The sequence below is a fragment of the Haliotis asinina genome, chromosome 7 (assembly GCF_037392515.1).
Source record: "Haliotis asinina isolate JCU_RB_2024 chromosome 7, JCU_Hal_asi_v2, whole genome shotgun sequence".
NCBI lineage: Eukaryota > Metazoa > Mollusca > Gastropoda > Lepetellida > Haliotidae > Haliotis > Haliotis asinina.
Genome location: NC_090286.1, coordinates 6,431,348 through 6,450,686, shown reverse-complemented (window position 1 = coordinate 6,450,686; position 19,339 = coordinate 6,431,348). Strand labels below are relative to the sequence as shown.

The following is a 19,339-nucleotide window of genomic DNA, read 5'->3' as shown; positions in this document are numbered from 1 at the left end:
TGCAATCTAAAGTTGTATGAAAATCTAAAGCTTTTTGATGTGACGACAGCCAAAACAACAAGTGATTTCCTAATGCCACCCTCATACTTTCAGTCACGGCAACCATGTCACGTGACTGTCCTCCCGGGCCCATTCCACAAAACGATAGTGGCGCTAGTGGTGTGATCATACTCTTGTGACTATCGACTATCGTTGCGCTGCAATCGCTTTGAGGAACGGGGACCAAACCAGGGTGCCACTGTACAAAGCGATCTTAGCACTAAGGTAACCGCAACTCCCATACCTTAACATAGACTTATGGTAGTCTAGGTGTTCAGTCCATTTTGAACAACGACACCCTCAAAAGTAACAAGCCAAAATAACACTGTCTGCTCCAACATAACTATGGGCCACCTCGAACACCTCGCCTAGTCTCCAGTTGCCAAACCAAGCCAAATCATTTGTTGAGGTGCATGACAGACATTGAACTGGAATTCAAATGAAAAAAAATACCATTATTTCTGTCAAGTCATAGGATTTATTACTTTTGAGGAAGTAATTGTACTTATGAGGTCATTTGTCATCTAAAGGGAGACAAGGCTTAGTGTCATCCGTAGCAAGTCAGTTGTAAATTGATGATTTTTGACAAGCAAAAAATACCCTTCAGCACTGTGGTGAAAATAATATAATGCTGTTCTTTAATGAATCTTGATCTAAAATGTCACAGCAATTAAGGTATGTCTTGAGGTTGATACAAAGGAACCTTCATTTTTGAGAAGAGCTAAAAATACAACAGATAAAAGAATCTCATTCCATCATGATGTTTAATGAGACATTTGTACAAGTGAGATAAGAGCTTTCCAATGACATTTCCATGATCACAATATAGCGAACAATGACCTTGACCTTGACCATTATCTGACCCTGATGGTCCAAAAGATCAAAAGACACCTGCATCTTTAACAACGTCTAACATAACCAAATACTTATAGAATCGTCTACTGCTGCACTAAATCTCTTAACTAGAACCTGAACATATAGACCAAAACATCTGACAAAATATGTTGTGATTGAAGACCCAGGTCCACTACAAGACATGTCTAAAATCAACATGAACAAGGGGCTACATAATCAAATAATCTCTAAAAAATGCAAGATATTTGATAAAGCAGTTCAGCAGAAGATTACTTGCATACCTTCAAATTGTGCGGTACTCATGATTTCAATTATAAATATCCATGTATGAAAATGGTCCACCCACCCTCGTAACTGATTCAAATATGTACCCCATGTTACACCTAACCCATTCTAATCAATCAAGTTTTCATACAAAGTCCCTTACCCCTCCCTCCCTCCCTAAGCCCACCCAACCATAAGCCCACCCTACCATTACCCCCACTCACCCCATAACCCTTCCCCTATCCTACACAAGCAAATTGTGAGTGTGTTTCCTTCCTGGCCATGCTTCTTTTGCATACTTCTTCTTCTTGGGTTCCTTCGAAGGTTCCTCTGGTGTGAAACCCACAACTGGTGCTGCAGTGACCTGTGGCGCCGCTGTGTCATGATCTATGTCTGGCGCCAGGTTTGGCACAGGAAGCCCTAGTTTTGTGGCGATACTGTAAGTGCTGCTGAGAGTTGACCCTGCTGTGTTCCCGCCCACTGCAGGAAGGTCACCATACAGGTTTGTACCATAGGAAAAGTTTTGAAGTCTCTTTGTGATATTTTCTGTCATGCTGCCTGATGGCTGTGCACTGCCATCTAATTTGGCTCTCTGAAAAACAGATGTTCAAAGTTATAGATTGAGTATGGCTTTATGTCTTTCTAGCAATATTCCAGCTATATGGAATTGATCTTGAGTTTCTTGAATGCAAACCCTTGTAAAAACTACATGAGTGATGTTTTATTCTCCTTCTACCAATAATCCAGGATGTGACACAAAATGGGCTTCAGACATAACCAGTACACCCAAATGCCATGCAAATGCTTTAACCATTTAGCTACCACAAAGACCTTATTTAAACATTAACCATTTTGCATATATACACAGTCTGTAGCTTTGAGCATGTTCAGTTTGTTCTGTCAGTAAAACTGTTTCATTGACTGACATGCTGATTGTAGACGTCCTGTAGAGATTGACTCAACTGAAGTGAGTAATCTACAAAAGTCATCAGTCTCATTTGCTGTAAGTTGTGTATAGCAATATTCCAGCTATAGGGCTGCGGTCTGTAAATAATCACCTTTGGACCAGACAATCCAGCAATCAACAACATACACATGTCAACAAAGTCAGCAAGCCTGACCACCCGATCCTGTTAGTCACATCTTGCAACAAGAATGGGTTACTGAAGATACTAGCCCGAATCTTCCCAGGTCATTAAGTAAAGAGTGTGAGTGTGCAGCCTGGAATACCAACACAATCAGCTGTTATCACATACCTTCGTTGGGATGATGGTTGTTTGTACAAGATTCCTGAAGCGACCGACTGATGGATCAATGTCCTCTGTAATATAACAAATATTCGTGAATTCTAGAACTGTTTCAGACAAGAGGATATGAAACATACCGAGAGTGAACATGCAGGTCATCAAATTATGAGGGATTTTCTGCATTCTACACAAATATATATTGTGCGTTGTTTAACATCACACTTAGCAATGTTAAAGCTATTCATCCAGTCTCATGTAAGAATGTCGAGTTTTGATTGATTCGTGTGAAATTGATAAAACATCATGTACACCAATCACGATCCGCAAGCAGGGTCAATAATAGTCATGTTATCCCACCACGCCTCGGTGACCACGCAAAGTGAGAAAAGCATGCATTGCCAAGCCTTTAGTAATGTGTGCTGCATTGAGGTAACCAATCAGCTGGTGTCAACATGGCAGCAAGGAAACATTTTGCCACAACAACTGAGGATGAAATTGAAGCAAAAAGTAGATTCAATGTGTGTTGTTTTCTTTGATTTAGTAAAAACATTTAGCCTGATATATGCAATATCACAACGTGTCTTGGGGAATACAGGGTTTTATCAGTCCCCAATATGGTTGTGTTCCCTGAGCCGGAGGCTTGTAGCACCAAGATTAATTATCAGTCAACCTTTCTGTTCTCCATAATCCATTTTGCTTAGGTGGGGAAAATGCAGAACCTGTTTACAAGCTTCATCTTTACAATTTTGTGAAAAATTGGAATTCCTCTGCTTTTTTTTTTCACATGTAAGGAAACAATGTAATAATATCCTTTTACAAAATATGTACTCCCTTTCAGAGATGCGAATTCCTGTGTCCTGTATGCATAAAAATTAACAATGGACACAACAATATTTATTAGCGTGTCCACAGTGATGCAGAAAACGTCCAAATACTTTTTGTAAAAATTCAATCAAGTAACAATCACTTGTCATTGAGCCATTTATAGTATCATTTGCAATCTAATTATTGCAATATGATGATGATGATGATAGACAATACAATAACAGTAACTGAATTACAACAGTATTATGACATATATAACAATAATATTTACTTGTCTGTGACCCCCATTTTGTAGCCCAAGACTCCTAATAATCAAGAGAGTGTGAAGGAGTTTAGTTTTATGCAGCACTCAGCAATATTCCAGCTACATGGCAGTGGTCTGTAAATAATGAAGTCTGGACCAGGAAATCCAGTGATCAACAGCATGAGCATCGATCTGCGCATCTGGGAACCAATGACATGTGTCAACCAAGTCAGCTAACCTGAACACCCACTTGATATATATATTTTCATTGCAAACGGAGTTGTGTCCCTTCCTACAGAATTTCTGCAATATTATTTTCAATTGTGATTTGTTTGCTTGTTGTTTAACGTTGCTCTCATTAATATTCCACCCATGTGGCTGCTTATATATAAATAATCAAGTCTAGTGATCAACAGAATGAGCATCAAGCTGGAATGCGATGTCGTGTAAACAAAGTCAGGCTGCCCTATCCAGTTAGTCGCATCTTACGACAAGCTGAAGTTGCTGAAGGCCACTTGTGATACAGATCTCCACATTTATTTTCCATTATCACAACCTTAATATTCTTCCATGCAAACAAATTCCCATTTACATAAATTTCAGCAAAATGAAACAGAACATACAGAACAGGGTCAGAAACTATGACCATATCTTTTATAATTATTAGAAACTGTCAAGGCTTTGCATTATATTGCTAAAACTGACAATTCATACAATAATGTGGTGACCATGGCAACAGTGGACAAACTCATATGACAACCATAAAAGTGATGAAGTTGGATGATAAGCTCAACTACATAACTGCATCTGTAACACACAAACTCACCTGGGCCTCCTTTCACAAAGCACAACGGTGATCATAACTCACCAAGGTAACGCTGTCTAAAAACATATGAGCTGAGGTTGCTTTGTGAAATGAAACCCTGGGCAATAACAAACATAAGACCAATGAACAATGCTATTTATAGTTACCTGGATTGATAACCTCCTCTTCATCATTAAACACAACATGACTTGACTTGTGTTTCCGCTTCAGAGGATTGGGGACATCTGCAACTTCCACTAAGGATGCTATACGACGATTGTGAGCTGTGTTGAATTCTGTGAGATTCTGTGGAGAACACAATGTATGACAAAGTTTTGTTTGTTGCTTAATGAGACAAAACAAAGACATGTTTGAATCCATGAACATAGGGTGCTGACTGGATGCCATCACACTTTCTTAGTAAAGTACAGATTCTAGGACTATCATTGGGTTGAGTACCTACTGGGATTCAAACCTACACCCTCAGTGTCAAGAACCTAATCCTCAACACAAAATCCGCAGTCTAGCTTATTTCACCATGGCAGAACATTGGGCAACTGGTAGTCCTGAATAATCCCCTCCACTCTAATAAGTGTTAATTTGCATAACTCATAGCCAAAATCTATGAAAACAGAATGCCATTTAGGAAGTGGTCAATTGTAATGCATGCTATATTTTAGATTACACTAGTTACACTTTCTGTATAGCTCAAACTCTGGGGACTACTGACATGTAAAATCATACACGTCCCCAATTTTAGATACCTTAATTGCTTTAAATTATCAAGTCAAAATGTAATTACAGAAAGTCTAATGGACCCAGGTTTTCCTGTCAAGCTTTGTACTCTTTCAGCATTTAGAGTTAATTTCTATCCATGATCAGTAGGCGCAGTTCATCTTAACTTTTACAGAAGCCCTTTAGCCGACATGAGTAAATTTGGTTTAATGCATTATTCCAGCAATATCATGGTGAGGGACACCAGAAATGGGCTTGACAAATTGTGTGGGTGACTGACCCCCACCACTAGACTACCCCATGCCCCTTATGCAGCATAAAGTACATGTGATTGTTGGGTACTAACATCAAGCTCTGTTTCTGATTCTGGTAAACCTAATAAGCTGCCTTCATGATCTTCTATCCGTTTTCCATCTTTGTCTTCGTGTGGTTGGTTTGAGATTCCCTGTGGACGTTCACGTATAATATAGATTCTTGTTGAAGCACCAAAATGAATTTCACTGTCAATTGGGACTTGCTGAGGTTTCCGTTTTTCAAGTCGTATCTGACCAATGAACGTTCCATGTGCTGTAACAGAACAGTATTCAGCAGATGTAGAAAAATATCTCATTTACCGATGAAGGAAATATTTTGAAAATTACACTGAATTATACGTCAAACATTTTTCATTCATCAGTATAAAAGTTAATATCATCCCGGTACAACTAAGGGATTTAACCAATTATACTGGATCGTCTATGTCCCATGACAGGTCAGGCTAAAAAATTAACTGGGGTCACTTTAAGGATATCCAGTCTGACAGCTTGTTCACAGTAAAATGATAGTACTGGATTTTAAGAACTTATAAATATTAAGACTGCCTTGTACATGCATTCATAACACATCAGAGAAGAAGAAAAACAGCCTCAAAGTACAAGGGTAGGTAACTCTTTAACTTCGGGTGACTGTTGAGGAGGAAACAACTACAGCAATAGCTACAGTCAACTGAAAAATTGCAATAGTTGTGTCCTTGAATTATCTCACTTAAGTCATTTCCCAAATGAATGTATAGTTTAAATGAAATAAAAACAAGTTGAAGTTGTTTAAGTCTCTTCTAATAACTGACAAGAAACTTGAAACCATAAATAAAACAGTTAACACATAAAATCAATCATGATGGAGCTGCAATATTTTGCACTGCGCATACATTTATCAACTGAAGTCACTTGTTAAGCCATCAACAGTCACACATACTATCAATGCATCGATAGTTTTTCATTTCTACCATGGATTAATTGCTGTTGGAGACTCAATGATTGCAATCCATAGATAGTTTGACACATCGTTACTGCCCTATCTTTAACACATGCTGATGCTAAGTGAGTGAGTTTACTTTTATGCCACATTCAGCAACATTCCAGCTATAAGGTGACTGTAAATAATTAAGGCTGGACCAGACAATCCTGTGATCATCAGCATGAGCATTGATCTACGCGATTAGGATACGATGACATGAGTCAAGTAAGTAGGACCTGACCACCCAATCCCATCAGTTGCCTCTTACGACAAGCATGGGTTGCTGAAGATCAGTTCTAACCAGGATCTTCACGGGTTACTGATGCTAAGAGTTATTAAACTGTTGATATACTTACTGCTTCCAAGATCCATAATAAATGGTCTGGAAAGATGTTTGTGCCAAACAAGAGCTGCATGTACACGAGAACAGGAGGCATGATCAATACAGAAGTCACAAAGCTGCTTGTTACGCCCAAAAAAATAACATTTCTTCTCATCTACCATTAATTTCTGAAACACAAAGGAAAGATACAAGATTAGATTGCTACAAATCATCCAATCAGTATCAGCCAAGTTTAACATACATGATATACATTGCATAAAGAAGATTTGTGCTTGGAGCTTAGCTGTGTTGCACAAAGCATTGTATAACCCAAAACAAATTTGCATGTGTTTATCTTTTCAGGACTTGATTTAAATACATAAAACACCTACTAGGACAGCCTGTTACTGCAAAAGTGCAACCTAGTGTTCATGACTACCGGTACATCAACATAATATTTTTACTAATCCGTGTGTTTTCACATAATGTCAATCTTTGATCACACTCAATCCTTTTTAGTCTTGTTTATCCTATGACACTATGAACCCCTAGGTTAAGCGTAATTTGTCATACTTTAAATTGTACATAAACTCATTACAATGATACAAGATCAATTCTAATTTCTACTTGTACTAAAAGCAATCTGTAATCCTTGTTACTATCCTACAGTGCATTCTAGCTGTCTGATGCAACTAGGTTTTGATGTGACCATTCACGTACTACCAGACAGATCAAGTAACTCACATCAAGCTTGACTCAGTGACTGTATTCATGAAATACATTTAACTGTGGGTCATATGATCATGATACTTCATCAGTTGAAAATGTTAGACGACTAATCATGCTGATGGCAAGTAAATCCTGGATCTTTCAGAAAGGGTGGTTAACTTGACAATATAACCAGGCTTTTCAGTAGGACAAAACATTTTTGTTATTATTTTTATTTTCATTATTATTATTTTTACTATTGTGGGGGTTATCAGTACTATCATAATTACTAGGCCTAGTGAACTGAAACATAGATCATTTGTGTGAGTTTCTTTACTGTCACAAATTAGCTGTAGCACTGCATCAACACACAAATAGGCACCATGCATAGGAGTTCTGAGTGACCAGGCATCATGTTTTTATTATTATTTCAGGGAGCATGTATGATGTGATGATCTACTCCATTCAGGGTTTCATTATTGAGCATATGAATTAGAGTTAGTTTTGAAGGCTTGTACATAGGGATCGCCTTATGAGTGAGGTCCCTATATTTTTGGCAATATAGAGTATTTAATTCTTAAAAGGGTGAGATGTCAAACCTTCTAAATCATACCTGATTCCACCACTGAAAGAAATAACAAACTGGTCTACTTTACCTGAATCATTTTGCCATCTTTTGTGACATCCAGATGTAACCCTGGCTGAGGTTTCCCTGCCCTGAAAATGAAATCTAGAGTCAGTAAAGCGGGAATAATGAAATAAGTAGTTAAGACTAAGGATCATATTTCTTATTACTTGTGCATACTAATCAGGCAATAACCAGCCTTGAAACCAGAAGTCAGTAGGTTAGGGATATTGTAAAACTATACTTCACACTTCATTGTATGCTTGCAGCCATAATGATGACTTTTAGTTTATCAGAATGACAGACGTCTGTTGGTGGTGACAAAACATGGTGGCATCTGAAAGCTTATTTTATTCGTACCTCTAATAAAATATAACAGGCAGTAGAATTCAATGGTTGGTGGGTAATCGCAAACACATCATTTCTTTTTTGGGCTGTACACCACATTATCAATGATTATATTTCATAGGGAAGAGAGGTGCATCAACAGTGATAAATTCATTATACTTTTCACACTTACACTACATTAGACTTCAGGGTATTGTGAGGTGCATCAATAGTAATGACATCATTAATTCTTGGGTCATCTGTTACAAGAGTGGCCAGTGTGGATTTGGTGTACTCAGAATATGATCATTATCTGCATGATCTGTATTAAAATTGAGGCAACACAGGTAAATATGTAGAAAAATGCCAGAGCCTTGTGACACTACTCAGTACTTGTGTGGATATATGCACACTATAAATATCCTGTAATAATGATGAAGAGTTTGAAATAGAATGTTGATGGTTGCGGTACATGTTATACATCTATTAAGTGCAAACACTGTGGTAATAAGTACAGTTTTCTAGGATTAATTATTCATGCATGTTAAGCATGTTGAAACGCAATACTTCTTTCTGCACCAAAAGCTCAAATCACCACGCAACTTCCTATGGGGCCCTTCCTATATATATATCTATCTCTCTCACACACAAATGGAATGTGAAAACAAACATGGCAGAAGCATAATTTGCATTATAAACGTATTACTGAAACACCGATTACTCAGAATTACATGTACTATGATGCAGTTGCAGTCTCGAAAAGCCATGGTGCTGAACAATCTTGTTCCTTATCAATCTGAACAGACTAAACGCATAATCTGTCAAAATTCTTTGCTAAATAATGTGCGTATGTACCTTCTCTCATTGTATGCTATAGGCCTGCACAAAATCACAGACCAAGACAGCGATAGAATAGTAAATGTTACGATACATTTGGTCAATCGTCGTTTGAGAAACCTGATCACCTACACACATTTATATGGGGTAATTAGAGCATCTACACAGTTTGTCACTTTAGAAAATAAAAACAAGTACATCGTTATTAAATCAACCATTCCTCAAAGAATCGATTTATGTGCAACAAGCTGCTGTTTGCTAATGAACATACCAAGTTGGAACCTCAAAATTGTTCGTAAGTTTATCCGACGCCATTGTGATTGTTCTGCCCCCTGTGAATGACAATCGCGGGCGAGTAACTCTAGTCCACAACCATCGCGTACCGCTAGAAAATAATATATCGTTTGGAATTAATGTCTTGTTAAATAAACAAAATAATAATACGTTCTCAAATCGGTTATTTGGTTGTTCATATTTTCAAAGTTATTCAGTCTCTTCATACATATGTTTACTCATGTTTCACATCAAAAACACAGATTCGAATTCTCTGGTTTCCCCGTTCCCATGGAAACGAACACAATGATAGAGTTATTTGGCATCTTTTTTTTTCCAAAATAGCCAATGCAGAGTTAGAATGTGGTTATAGTATTAATTATTGTGCATATGACGAAAGTCAAATATCATGCAAATCACTTAACTGAATCTGACAAAACCTTCTGCAACAAGAGCTGATGAATATGGTTCAAGGTCTGTTTTTTCACTATGTCGAAAGGAGGTGCGGTCATTTGGATTGTGAAAATGATTAAGAGAATGGAATGCTTTCTAATCGAAATTTCATAAATGATTTTCACCAAAAGATCAACAACTCAAATAGAATATATTAGAGACAGAGTGCATTTCTAATATAAAGCAATATCATGAATATTTTCATTAAACGCTCCACTTAACACATTAGGACTTCGAGAATGATATATGAACATCGCGTGACAATGGTTTCATTAAACATAACCGAGGTTGTGTAAGTAATAAATACTGTGTACATACACTGGCCCAAAAAAGCAACGCATAGGTGAAAATCCAATGTTATGAGAGATGATTTATTAACTTAAATTGCACAAAAAGTAATGGAACTTGAGCAATGATAATTCACACGGGTATTAACAAATGTGTGTCAAGACATATACAATCATTCACAGTGGTATTAAGCGTCTCTATTTTCCATGGCATAGTGAGAAAGTCAGTATCTGGTGTGACCACCACGGGCATCAATCACTGCTCTGCATCGCCTGGGCATTGACTGTATAAGACGTCGTATCCGCCTTTGTGGGATTCTTCTCCACTCATCTCGCAACGCATTCACCAACTGTAGACGTGTCTGTGGCTGCGGCTGTCGACGTCGTAACCGTTTACCCAATTGGTCCCATAAATGTTCAATTGGGTTCAAATCCGGCGATTTTGAGGGCCATGGAAGAACTGTAATGTTGTTGTTGGCAAGGAAATCCGTGGTAATGCGTGCTGTGTGCGGTCTTGCATTGTCGTGCTGGAAAATTTCCCTTCTAGCGTCAATTGTAGGAACAACATGACGGTTCAGAATTTCATCCCGGTAGCGTACAGCATTGAGATTCCCTTGCACATGCACCAACTGTGTCCTGCCGTTCATAGATATGCCTCCCCACATCATTACACCTCCACCACCGTGTCTGTTGACCTCACGAACGCACTGTCGAGCATATCTCTCATTTCGACGTCTGTAAACACGCATCCTTCCATCATGTCTGTACAGCAGAAAACGTGACTCATCGCTGAACCAGATCCTCCTCCAATTCAAGAGGTTCCATGCCCGAACGTTCCTGCACCACTGAAGACGTGCACGACGGTGATGGGGATGCAGAACAGGTCCTGCATAAGGTCGCATAGGTCGAATTCCATGCTCTCTTAGGCGATTCCTGATGGTTTGTGGAGAGACTCTACGCAGCCCAGGAACGTGATCAGCGGTATACGTAGCAGTGACGGCCCGATTACGCAGATGAAGCACCCGGATGTAGCGGTCTTGTGCTGGAGTTGTCACCCTTGGTCTCCCACTCCTTGGACGGTCTCTGGTCGAGTTGTGTTGCGTGTATCGTTGCCAGAGACGGGAAATCGTGCTCTGCCTCACATTCAGACGTCTGGCAACTGATGACTGACTTTCCCCAGCTTCCAGACGTCCAATGGCTCTATTTCTGTTTTCTTCATTTAACCTTGGCATTTTTCGCGTCGCATAGAAAGAAATTCGAAGAATGAATCGCAACAGGACCTGTCCCCTTTTATAGCCATCATAATCAAGATTGAGATCCTGCATTTGCACGTGCATAATGCTTTCAGATTTTCCCACGTGCAGATTATACAAAGCGTTTTCAAGGTGCTGTGGTGTGGCGAATAATCACCAGAGGTTGTGTTTGTTTGTCTGTTTTGGTTGTATTGACTATAAAAACACTTAATATTTACATTAATTGTCATTCCATTCCATATTTTCCGAAAAAATCTACTTTAAAAATGAGATTTCAGCTATGCGTTTCTTTTTTGGGTCAGTGTATAACACACGGATATCACAAATATTTGGATGTAAACCCAAATTATAACCCAAGTAAACACTCTCTCATGGAACAATGTAATATCACCAATATTTGAATGTAAATTGAATGTAAACCCAAATTATGACGCAAGTAAAATCTTTCTCCCCCCCCCCCACCTCTCTCTCTCTATCTCTCTCTCTCTTTCACTCGCTCGCTCTCTCTTTCTCATAGAACAATGATGTAATCCAATAGTCTCATTTAAAATTTAATCGTTCACTTAAAATCACGGCGTCACAGTCAATAATTATTGTTTGCATAAATTTACAAAAGGGAGGTGGATATACCACTGTGTCGTTGTTCCAGCGACAAGGGGTGTATTTTAATCTCAACTAAAGATGTCAAGGACTGTGTTTACAATCCACCAATAGTGTCTGACAGTATCATAGGCGCAATGCTCCACACAGACACCATTTTCGTTTTATCACAATGTAAAATCAATATCTTGAGTGAGTGGGTTAGTAGGTGGGGCATAGCTCTGTTCAGAGATTCGAACCCACGACGATGGGATTCTGGCATACCCAAGGGATGCAATTCCTCTCAGTTTTCTATAGAGCATGAGAGTATTTCCGTATCTCATAAAAGACATGATTGTTTGTTTAACGGACAGACAGTGATCAACAAAATTGATCTCAATCAGGATACGATGATTTCCTGTCGACCAGCGGGTCTGACCATCCAATCCCGTTAGCGCTGGTTCATGAACACCACTTTTCACCTTGATCTTCACGGGTTCAATTATTGAAGAGGCATGCATGTACACTCATTGAATATTCTTTCAGAAATAAAGCCCTGCCTCACCAGGAGTTGCATTGACTGGACGAGCTATCTGAATAGACTCCTGCAATAATACTTGAGGACGGGTATGAATTTGGGTAATATAACAGACATAATAATAATCGCCACTGAGAATTTCACACCTCAGAGAAAGCAATCAAGAGAACGGGGGATCCATTTTGGAAATGTCGCAAGTTTTCACTCATTTGAGGGGACGCTCATCATACTCAGTAGACATCCAGAACCTTGGTGAACACAAATATGAGGATTTCCATACTACTGCGACTCAACGGAGGATGCCATGGATAATATGGGTGTTGGTGAAGAGGACACATGAGTAATGGCATAATCTGTAAATAATGCAACATATCAGCCGTTATCCACGTCGAAGGATGCGGTCTTACGTTGTATGTACTGTTATCTATAAGTTTATCAACATGTGAAACGTACACAGATAACAGTTTCCGTGACTGTGGGCGACGCACGTCGCCGTGGTTCTTTTCAAGTCCTTCTGGCCTCTGCAGAAGCCTAATGAGCTGTGTTTACAAGTAGGACCTAGTCTCAGCTATGGAGGGGGAGGGCAGTGAAAATGGAGACTGGGGGGAGTCGGTGGCTGTAGAGGGAAACGACGACATCGAGTTGACTTCCGACGATGAAGAGGATCTTAAAGCGTTCGAGTTGTGGATGCAGGACCCAGTTGCAATGGAGTCAGACGAGGATGTAAACTCGGAGATACTGGACATGGACCAGTGAGTTGATTTTTTACCATATGATGTTAATTCTTCTTATAAATTTCAGTGCTAGTAACATAGTTGCGTAACCATACTCGTCTGCACGCGAATCTGTCCATATACGACAAGAAGGCGGCAAAGGAAACAAAAACTTCACCTCGATGACATGAGGATGGCTGCTATGTCGTGTTCGAGAACAAAGTGACGTTAAAGAGAAGAAGTACAGTCAAATCTAACAATATGATATCATATTTGGTTAAATATCAGGATGAAATATCCTAAAACATGAAAATCTGGGAGAGGTGGTGAAGTTATTCGCAACTCCCGTTTCGGATAGTAAACAAATATAGTCTGTGCAAACAGGGAAATAACTAGTGCGTGAATGAATATACTTTTTACCGCCTGCATTATACCACACGAGCCATATTTGTATGTTCCTTCCATTTTTAAGTGCGACTGGCGTTATCTTTATTTACGATGATACTAACACTTAAGCATGATTTTGAACAAATGCCATCATTTCATCCTACGTTAGAGAAAGTCGAGCAAACATTGTAAGTAAATGGCCTGTACACAACACAGTGATGATCATCATGATAGTAAGGGAGTTCTATTTTTACGCCGCTTCTTTGCAATATTCCTGCCAAATCACGACGGGGGACACCAGAAATGGGCTTCACACATTGTACCCATGTAGGGATCCGAACCCGGGTCTTTGGCGTGACGAGCGAAAGCTCTAAACGCTAGGCTACCCAGTCACTTTTAATGTTGTAGGTTGTAGTGATTTTGATAATAATTAATGCATGAACTGACGTGTTACATCATAAGGTGCAGCAATCGCAGGGTAGGGTCTGAAGTCGTATTTCAATAATCAGTGCAATATCTCCAGAGACAGTGCACGTTCCATGTTTATTTTATTATAACCTACGTGCACTTACTCATTTCTGGCGAGACAGTTGCCGAGCTTTGCCCTTTCCTTGTTCCTGTAATGGCGACCCAAATACGCGACCTAGAGGGTTTGTCTCGAGCACTAATGTAATTAGATTCTAAGATTCGGTTTTCGCATAGCTTTCCGCGGCTGACTTTTTAGTACTCATTAGTTATAACTTATACATGCTGAAAACATTCGAACCATTTCTGAACTGATTTAATTTTTGTTATCACATTTTGACTGGACTGTTAGTGTTATATCTTTGACTAGATACTTTGTGTAGTCGACCCGTGAAGATCCTGGGTTGGAATTGGCCTCCAGCCACCAATGCTTCTATAAGAGGCGACTAACGGGATCAGGCTCGCTAACGTGGTTGTCACACAGATCACTGAACTGTGTGATCCAAACTTGATTATTTACAGACCGCCTCCATATAGGTGGAATACTGCTGCGTGCGGCGCTTAACAGCAAACCATTCTACCGGTCAGGAGATATTGATTGTCCTCCATCGACTATCAGCCGATTTAAAATAGAATGTCTTCATCATCGTTGGTCCATCAGAACGGTCAGAAATCGTCTATAATCGGCAGAATAGAGACGAGTTATCAGCCCTCCAGAACACGACTAGCTTCGTTTCATGCCCGACGTCACTGGAATTTGACGTCATTGGGAAGGGTCTGGTCCGACCAAAGTCAGTTTATAACTAATGGCCGAGCTCGTGCACCACATGACATTTTGAAGCAGGTACCGTTTGGCGGGTGTGGATGTGGCTCTCACATGACCCTAAACATGACCTTCACCAAGGTCTGAATGGACAGTCATCACTGAGATCGTGATATCATACACAGAACCAACTCCTGAACACAAAGTCTGTCTGCATGGACGACAGTGCTAGGCCATAACATGAATGTGTCGATGTTTTACGTCAAGACGCGGTAGAAGCCTACCTTGGCCGCCTTTAATACAGATCTCAAACCCATAGAGCATTTCGGGACATTTTTGGTAGCTGGATACGCCAGAGATATCCCCCAGAACTAAAATATTGACGTATTGGTATACAACTCCTCATAAAAAATTCAAAGTCTAATATGTCAATGACGAGCATCGATCAGGGTTGTTATTACAGGTGGCGCAGGTTACACCAGATTTTGTCATAGCTGTGATTTCTTGTTGACTGTTCGATAGAATCTGGAAAATGGTGGCTCTTGTCAGCGCCATTCGCCATAGTTACCAGCAATGCAAAATGACTAAAAGTTTGCCGCGTTCGATTCTCTGCATGATTTCAGATTTACATACCGTTTACCTTTCGATTTGACTTTTTTTATATATTTCCTCGAGGGTCAGTTCAACAAGATAGGAACTAGAATTGAGGTTTTGATAAGTCTCTATGTTATGATTAATGGTAATATTTTGTCACAATGAAAGTATGGTTGTTGCGATACAATTGTCCATGTGTACATCTCAGGTAGACTTAAAGGCTCAATAAACTAGGACAAACAACCCTCAAAATATGTCACAAAAGCGTTGATAACTTGATTTTACATAATTTCACGATATTAACATAACACATGGGTTAATCGGAGATGGATAGGACACAAGAAAATCGAGTTGCGACTTTTCAGGGAAGTAAACTAGCTTCCAAAAGAAACGCCAGTAAACAGTTTTCTCCACTAAAACACAACAACAGCAAATTATGGTAGCAAGAAGCGCTGTGTTGTAAAACACAACCATTCAGCAACAGTTCTTGAAACATTCCAGTTAGAAAAATAAAACAGTTCGTGTTCTGAAGGCACGTGGATGACACAGGGGTGCAGTGTCCAGTATTCGATCACCAACGCTGAATCCTAAACTGCCCTGAACAACACGGATGATTCAGTATCGTGTCTGATCACCCCTAGCAGTGATGCAGGCTGTAACGTGACGTCGAGTATACGAGCCGTCTGTCGTCGTCATCGAGGATTCCTTTTGCAGAACAACTACCAAAGCGTCCCAAGTCAATGGCGACTGTTGACGTTTCCGAATACGTTGCCCCAGTTGGACCCAGCGGTGTTCGATTGGAGACAGATCGGGTGATCTCGTGGGCCACTGTAGCAGGTTAACGTTGTTCTATTAGTGTTGAGGAAGTCATAAGTGATGCGAGCTGTGTGAGGTGTGGCGTTGTCCTTTTGAAAAAGTCAGAGTCCCTGGGTGACCTGGCAGGTAAGACAGCACCACAAGCCGTAAAATCTCGTCGATGTAACGACGTGCGGTGAGATTTCCGTAGTTGATGACGGGATCTGTCTTCTGTCCCCACAAATTCCGCGTCAAACCATAATGCATCCACTTCTTGGATGCAAGCGGGTACCGTCCGTCCGCCCTGACGTCGGTAGATTCGAACACGACCATCAGATTTGAAGAGCTGGGGCCTGCTCTCGTCACTGAAAAGCACTCTTTCCCAGTTTCGCTGCAGCCACTGCATTACGATCCTGGGGTACGTCAGTCTGGCACGTCGGTGTCGGGGCGTTAATAACGCCATGCCCGATGACCATGCTGACGGAGTCGTCTTGCTACGGTCTGTCTGTTGACTGCATGTCCAGTGTTATTGTTGCTTGGAGACGTCACAGTCACGTTGCGTAAAATTGATCTTGGGTCTGCCACTTCTGGGTCTGTCGGCAGTGTGTCTGTGACAAGTCTGGCGATGGTGGATTTACACGCACGCACTTGCTAATGTTTTGCGCCCATCTGAAGCATACCGATTGCTCTTTTGCTCTTTCCCTCTGTTCTTTGGTCAATCGAGACGTACATTCATTCATTCATTCATGTGTACGAATTTATTTAACTCAATAATCTTCAATGATCATGCACTTGTTCTCTGGGAATAGGACCCGTGAAGGTCCGGGTTAGAATACGCCTTCAGCAACCCATGCTTGCCATAAAAGGCGACTAGGATTGTCGTAAGAGGCGACTAATGGGATCGGGTGGTCAGGCTCCCTGACTTGGTTGACACATGTCATCGGTTCCCAGTTCTGCAGATCGATGCTCATGTTGTTGGTCACTGGATTGTCTGATCCAGACTCGATTATTTACAGACCGCCGCCATATACTTGAAATATTGCTGAGTGAGGCGTAAAACGAAACTCAGTCATTCACTGGATACGGGGTCAGCATGTGCATTTGGTGCATTTGGTGATCAACCTAGATTTTTAAAAATTGTTTTTGTTGTATTTGTTGTTTTCAACAACACTCATAGTTTTGCATTTACGAGTTCGTTTATAGATCTGTAAGAACAGGAATCACTTTGCTGCAACATCTTACTTGTGTATTGAAGGGTCCGACTCGTGATTTGACCACGTTGAAGCAATCGGTGAATATTCTGGATAAAGTTTACGGTTAAACGCCCCAAATAAAGTCTAGCCGGTGTTTTGCATGGAGCAGCGAGCCACGTGCTTCACGAGAACGAGGTTGTTGGTATATATTCTACTTCCGGTATGAGATGAGCAACGGGACGAGACAAAAGGCTGCTGGTGTTATTTGTATGTCTGTGTTTTGCCGTCCGGTTTTCAGCATGATAACAGATTTCTAGCAACCGCACCCACACCTGCCTGGATATGCATGTGTTGTGACTAACACTAGATCAATAACGGTTGCTGACGATTGAAGGCCCGAGGTAAACACTTTGACATTTCTTGAATACTGCTACGTTCAGAAACAACAGTTGTTGGCACAGGAGTAGTTGATCCTGGGGACGGGCGATTTCCAGTGTACATTCAATAGAAATGACAGTGGCATATGGACAGATATAGATAAATGATTGTCATAATATTGACACATTAGTCAATTATAGCGAGAAACATTTTGAATGCCGAGAGAATGTCTGAAAAAAAAAAACCCAACCAAACACGGCGGGTAACTGTCAAGATCAAAAAAACAACTTTGCATGGATTGCAAATCGTTTAATACTAATATGTTTGTTATGCTGTTTACTTGTACACATTTCCTTTCTCACGGCATGCTTAGTTTAGATTTGACCATCATGTTTCCGTTGTCAACACAGACTAACAATGGCAATGAGACACAATGGTCTTGATTCCAGTTTCCACAGGCATATATTTGATATATTTTGTAGTGTGTGTTTATGTTCTTGCTACATACCTGAAACATTTGTCTGATCAGAGACCATAGATAATCTATTATATGGTCTCTGGTCTGATCAAACCACATGCGCCACATTTCCTGGAATGTGCAACAGATGGATCTGTGATATCATTCGTTGCATTGTCAGTGCCATTATCAGCTGGTAATGTCAAATTGATACACAGTCGTGCCACTCTAGAGTCTGTTTGGTAGAATTGGTGTACCGAGTTTAAACAGTCATGAAAAGGCCAGAAGGGACTGCACCAGAAAATGTGATGCCAAAGTTTCAATCTCTGTCGAGACATTGTAATTAATGCCACATGTGAACATGAGACACAGGGATTGGGAAAGGCAGGGGCCATGGGCCATTTTGCACATTGGAATTAAAAATGTCCCATTAAAATTTTTAAATTTACTTCTGATACATGAGCAGTTGCCCAGTCTAAATACAGAAAATGGCTAATAATACTGAAAATGCCCCACGGTCAAAGTTCTCTATCCCAATCACTGGAGACATTGCCTCTTTGCATGGGTACTTGTAACTATTCTGGAGTCATTGAAGGGCTTTTAGAAGTGATACACATAAATGCAAGAGTTTTTATGGATAACAACTTCTTTATGGTGAAGGGACACAACGTTTGTCCTTGTACATACAACTATGAGGCCCACTTCCATATGTTTTCTCACCATCTTGTTATATGCCATAGCTATTACCTCGTCGATTATGCCAGGAATAACACTCCCTGGCTTCCATCTGTCCATTCTAACTCTATCCACTCACTCAGTGCTAATTATACCCCGCTGGCTTACATTTGTTTTTCTTACCAATCATGCCTGGATTAAAACCCTCTGGCTTCCATTGTTGTTCGTCCACTTAACTACTGGTTTCCTTTGTCATATTGTTGTTGTTTCAACATGTACATATATAGCTGTCTGTTCGAAATTGTTTCAGTCCCCTGATGGAGTGAGAATATACTTTGCAGTGTTGTGACCCTTCACAATTAAAGGGGCACTGATGCGGAGCATTTTCCGTGGACTGGTGTAAACTTTTGTTATTGTTTTTCTCCCGT

At 40.2% G+C, this 19,339-nt stretch overlaps 2 protein-coding genes across 3 annotated transcripts in view; one reads left to right on the top strand and one right to left on the bottom strand.

Annotated features, from left to right (window-relative positions):
• Nucleotides 1-784: 784 nt before the first annotated feature.
• Nucleotides 785-9,459, bottom strand: LOC137290491 (nuclear inhibitor of protein phosphatase 1-like). Its single transcript, XM_067821466.1, has 7 exons — nucleotides 9,380-9,459; nucleotides 7,976-8,036; nucleotides 6,646-6,799; nucleotides 5,361-5,581; nucleotides 4,447-4,585; nucleotides 2,415-2,479; nucleotides 785-1,750 (listed from the first exon to the last, which is right to left on the bottom strand). The coding sequence occupies exons 1-7, from the start codon at nucleotides 9,421-9,423 to the stop codon at nucleotides 1,403-1,405; spliced, it is 1,032 nt and encodes a 343-aa protein (XP_067677567.1). The 5' UTR covers nucleotides 9,424-9,459; the 3' UTR covers nucleotides 785-1,402.
• Nucleotides 9,460-12,967: 3,508 nt separating this feature from the next.
• LOC137290237 (CAP-Gly domain-containing linker protein 3-like) overlaps nucleotides 12,968-19,339 on the top strand; it is a 52,743-nt gene continuing 46,371 nt past the window's right edge. The window contains exon 1 of one of the 2 annotated variants that reach the window (XM_067820993.1): nucleotides 12,968-13,243. In XM_067820993.1, the coding sequence (XP_067677094.1) occupies nucleotides 13,062-13,243 (182 nt within the window). In that variant the 5' untranslated portion in view covers nucleotides 12,968-13,061. Of the gene's footprint in view, nucleotides 13,244-17,599; nucleotides 17,803-19,339 lie in introns of those variants that run through there. The other variant, XM_067820994.1, reaches the window with a different exon arrangement.